This window comes from Kogia breviceps, chromosome 3 (genome assembly GCF_026419965.1).
Source record: "Kogia breviceps isolate mKogBre1 chromosome 3, mKogBre1 haplotype 1, whole genome shotgun sequence".
Lineage (NCBI taxonomy): Eukaryota > Metazoa > Chordata > Mammalia > Artiodactyla > Physeteridae > Kogia > Kogia breviceps.
Window position 1 is genome coordinate 44411935 of NC_081312.1, and position 4504 is coordinate 44416438.

The 4504-nt window shown below is 49.2% G+C and overlaps 1 protein-coding gene across 2 annotated transcripts; it reads left to right on the forward strand.

Annotated features, from left to right (window-relative positions):
- The first annotated feature begins 343 nt into the window (after positions 1-343).
- Positions 344-4024, forward strand: OTX2 (orthodenticle homeobox 2). Of its 2 annotated transcripts, none has more exons than XM_059059502.2 (3): positions 344-440; positions 1375-1550; positions 3404-4024. In XM_059059502.2, exons 1-3 carry the CDS (start codon positions 344-346, stop codon positions 4022-4024), a joined length of 894 nt encoding a protein of 297 aa, XP_058915485.1. The 2 variants fall into 2 exon arrangements, with proteins under 2 accessions (XP_058915485.1, XP_058915486.1); XM_059059503.2 differs by having other exon boundaries at positions 1399-1550.
- Positions 4025-4504: the final 480 nt, after the last annotated feature.

Here is a 4504-nt window from a genome sequence, read left to right on the forward strand (position 1 = left end):
TTTGGCTGGGGGTGGGGAAGACAGGTTTATCTGGTCTCTCTGCATCTCCTCTAGTTCAGAGCAGCTGGGGAGGGGAGCGGGGTATGGGGGGAGGCTTGCAAGTCCTTTAAAAGCCTCTGCCCTTCATAGCCCGGGCTCTACTTAAATTAATGGTGGAACGTGGAAGAGCTGCGTCCTCCGAAGCGGTAAACCAGCACTTCTGTTTGTTTGTTTGCTTTGCCTTAGCTCCACCACTCCAAACCCACCCACCAGGACTCTGAATCTGTCCACCCCGGGCGAAGCGAGACCTTCCGGCTGGGTCCCCCGGATTTGGGCCGACTTTGTGCCTCCAAACAACCTTAGCATGATGTCTTATCTTAAGCAACCGCCTTACGCAGTCAATGGGCTGAGTCTGACCACTTCGGGCATGGACTTGCTGCACCCCTCGGTGGGCTACCCGGGTAAGTGAGCCCCGCGGCACTGCTGCCCTGCCCTTCCCCACGCCCGCTCCGCGTGGCTGGGACACTCTTTCCCCCGAGCACCGGGGTTGGCGGTGGCGTCGCCCCCGCCCCAGCTCCAGGCGAGGTCTCCACTGGGTTTTCCTTCCGAGAAGCAGCTCAAAGCCACAGAGCATTTACCGGCCGAGGAGAGGACAGGGGCTGGGGGCAAGGGAGTAGGTGGATCTACAACGTAGGAGTGGGGCGAGGAAGGCTACTGCCCTCGTCATTTGGGCGAGGGGACCCTGCCTGTACCTCGAAGTCCAATTCTTCGGAAGTGCCCTCTTGGCGAAGTCGGGTTTCTCATCATAAATTCTCTCCGCCAAGCCTGGGGCTTCCCCTCTGACCTCCAGGCCCTTAGCCTCTAATCCTTAGAGTGTGATTCACCCCGGGTATGAGTGCTTTCCTTTCCAATAAGATCTGTTTTTAAAAATCCTCCTAGAACAAGAAGTATGAAATATGCCCCCATTTGAAAGATGGAGGAACAAAGGCCCTTGGAGTCCTAAAAAGCCTAGATCTCGGGCAGAATCGAGATTTGCCCCATCAATTCGAGCTGCCGGTCCTCAGGGATCCTTTGACTTCACAGAGTGGGGGTTTTGTGTTGATGGTTTAGGGGTTAATTTTGGAGGGTTCTTGTTTTTTGTCCTCCTGTTTTTTTTGGTTAGCTTTCGAAGAGACGCTCTGTCTGGAGCCATCTCCGACGTCAGGCGGAGCGGGGCATTCCCTGAAAGGGGCCGTGTCTGCCGGAGGAGCCGAGGCCGGGAGCGGGTGGGGAGGACACGGATAGGGTCCGGGTTGAGCTGCTGCGAGGACCCGGGGAGTGCTGAGTGTGGGTGTGGCGGGAGTCGGACACCCGCAGACACCCCTGTGACTGAGAAGCTGCTCCCGCACCCTAAAGGGCCCTGGGCTTCTTGTCCCGCAGCCACCCCTCGGAAACAGCGGCGGGAGAGGACGACGTTCACCCGGGCGCAGCTAGACGTGCTGGAAGCGTTATTTGCGAAGACCCGATACCCAGATATCTTCATGCGGGAGGAGGTGGCGCTGAAAATTAACTTGCCCGAGTCCAGGGTGCAGGTAGGGCAGATGTAGACACAGCCATCCTTCCTGACCATGCCACCCCTCCCCCCAGCACTGTGTTTGTTGAGGACCCAGGAGAGTTCCAGGTCTTGGAGAGGACCAAAGGAAGGTTTTAAACTAAACGCTCGGCTCCATCGGAAGCCAGTAAACTTTTCTCTTAGGGCCCCTTGAGTGTCTGATTTCTCCTCGTGCCCCTTTCTGTCCCTCCACCCCCACCCAGTCCTACAACCAAGGTTCTTCCGGTCCAGTTGGCAAGGTAAGACAGGTGATTTAGCTGCAGTGGTAAAGCACAGTCCTAGAACCCTTGGACACCTGGTGGACAGAAGCCCAGCCTTGGCAGATTTCAAGGATAGTCACATAATAATATTTTAGTTCTTTCTTCCCCCGTTGGAGATTCCCCCCTCCCATTCTCATCTACTTTTAGGGGTAAAAGAAGCTTAGCTCCTGGATAGTTCCAGTATTTTTACAGATGAAGAAATAGAGTAAATGACTTGCTCAAGGTCACATGTCAGTTTGGTGGTAGAAGAAGAAATTACACAGTAAGAGTGTTTTCTTTGACTTCTTAGGGATGGAACAGAATTTGCTAGATCTGAGCCATTCAGCAGATAAAATATCAACATGGTATCCCCATGAAACCTTCCCCCCTCCCCTTACTCCCCCTTAACTTGACCTTAAGCTGGAGAGGAAAGTAAACTCCCAACTCTTCTGGAATGCAAGTCCCGTATAGATTTCTCTGGAAAGAATGTTTAGCACCTAAACCACATGTACACCTGGGACTCCCCTTCAGCTAGGACACATCAGCATGAACTGCAGATCAAAAAGAGCCTTTTTCAAAGTCAGATAGAAGAGATTTTAGCAGTTGTGAGGCTTGAACTAAAGTCTTAACTGAAAGAAAATAAATGGCTCTGCATGGTTGGTGGTTTGTGCTCAGCCTTCACGGCATCATTTTTACCACAGTTAAGACACCCATATGGAGAGCTCATTCAAGAGGACAACTAAGGACTTTTGCCCAGAAAATGCCAGGAGCTTCCCTGATAAGCCCCCCTCACACACCAAACAACACCTTCATTGCAGAACATGATAAAGAGAATTTTCAAAGTTACACACAGAGGCAAAGTTGACAAGCCAATGAACATAATACAGTAAACAATCTATGTGTCAAGTGGCACTACCCTGAAGTCTCAGACTTGAGCCTAGGAGAGAAGTCTGTCTTTCAGCTCAAAGCAGAATATATACGAGTCACTCCACTTACCATAAAGAAGGTTTTGGCAAATAGTAGCTTTCAGACCTTCCTCAACAGGATCATTTCTCCTGGGAGCTTTCTTTTGTGAGTCTTTCTAGAGACAAAAAGTAGAGTGACAGAACCAACCTACATATTAGTAGTTGCTGCCTGGAAGATGGACTGTAAACTGTTTGAATTTAGGCTGTTCTTGCTGGCATATAACAACAGATTGTTTTCCCTCACTTCTCTTATGTTCCCATCCAAAAGACATAGATATGTTCTATTCCATTGTGAGAGTGTTCCAAAATGCAGCTGGGTCTTATGTGTATGTGTGTATTTGGGGTGAAATAAGAGATAGGAAAGTGAGGGGGAGAATTTTTAGTCATGATTTGGGTGATTATCTTAAATTTTACTGTTGTGAGCTAGGAGTAAAGCAGGGTCAAATGCTTTTAGATAGAGCCTCCCCAACTTTCTTATAATTCCAGGAACATATATGAGAGTTTCATTGGCAGGAGAGATTGTCTGCTTAGCTCATCTGTCCGTCTAGGACAGACTTATAATCTGGGAGCCACTCTTTTCCTTAAGGAGTCACTGAAACCATGTTAAAGAAGTTTCTTTCCCTTTCAAGGTGTGGTTTAAGAATCGAAGAGCTAAGTGCCGCCAGCAGCAGCAGCAACAGCAGAATGGAGGTCAAAACAAAGTGAGACCTGCCAAAAAGAAGACTTCTCCTGCTCGGGAAGTGAGTTCAGAGAGTGGAACGAGTGGCCAATTCACTCCCCCCTCTAGCACCTCAGTCCCAGCCATTTCCAGCAGCAGTGCTCCTGTGTCAATCTGGAGCCCAGCCTCCATCTCCCCACTGTCAGATCCCTTGTCCACCTCCTCTTCCTGCATGCAGAGGTCCTATCCCATGACCTATACTCAGGCTTCAGGTTATAGTCAAGGATATGCTGGCTCAACTTCCTACTTTGGGGGCATGGACTGTGGATCTTATTTGACCCCTATGCATCACCAGCTTCCTGGACCAGGGACCACACTCAGTCCCATGGGTACCAATGCAGTCACCAGCCATCTCAATCAGTCCCCAGCTTCTCTTTCCACCCAGGGATATGGAGCTTCAAGCTTGGGTTTTAACTCAACCACCGATTGCTTGGATTATAAGGACCAAACTGCCTCCTGGAAGCTTAACTTCAATGCTGACTGCTTGGATTATAAAGATCAGACATCTTCGTGGAAATTCCAGGTTTTGTGAGGACGTGCAGAACCTCTTTTTGTGGGTGATTTTTAAATATACTGAGCTGGACATTCCAGTTTTAGCCAGGCATTGGTTAAAAGAGTTAGATGGTATGATGCTCAGACTCATCTTCTGATCAATGTCCCGGGAGGCATAGAAGGAAAAATGAAAGGCCTTAGAGGGGCCTGCCAACCAGCTACCTGAAATGGACAAACCACTTGATACTTAAGATCCTATCATAGTTTTAGATCATTGGTTTTACTGATTTGCAAAGTGATCGAAAGCATTCTAGCCACATGCAACCAAATACCACCAAAAATAAACAAAACTAAATTGTGAGGGAAAGGAGGGAAGGACATAGCCTTCTTAAGCAGAGGTGTTCCAATGTCGTAGCCAATCCTTGGTTGAATCTTAGGAATGGACCGTGTCTCAAGCTCACTCACGTTTCATGACCAACTGGTAGTTGGCACTGAAAAACTTTTCAGGGCTGTGTGAATT

What these genes read in the sequence shown, in the direction of transcription:
- OTX2 (XM_059059502.2), top strand. Translation starts at nt 344, where the DNA reads ATGATGTCTTATCTTAAGCAACCGCCTTACGCAGTCAATGGGCTGAGT. An exon ending in CCCCTCGGTGGGCTACCCGG is followed by an intron (nt 441 to 1,374) that starts GTAAGTGAGCCC and finishes CGCACCCTAAAG; the next exon opens with GGCCCTGGGCTTCTTGTCCC. An exon ending in TGCCCGAGTCCAGGGTGCAG is followed by an intron (nt 1,551 to 3,403) that starts GTAGGGCAGATG and finishes TTCCCTTTCAAG; the next exon opens with GTGTGGTTTAAGAATCGAAG.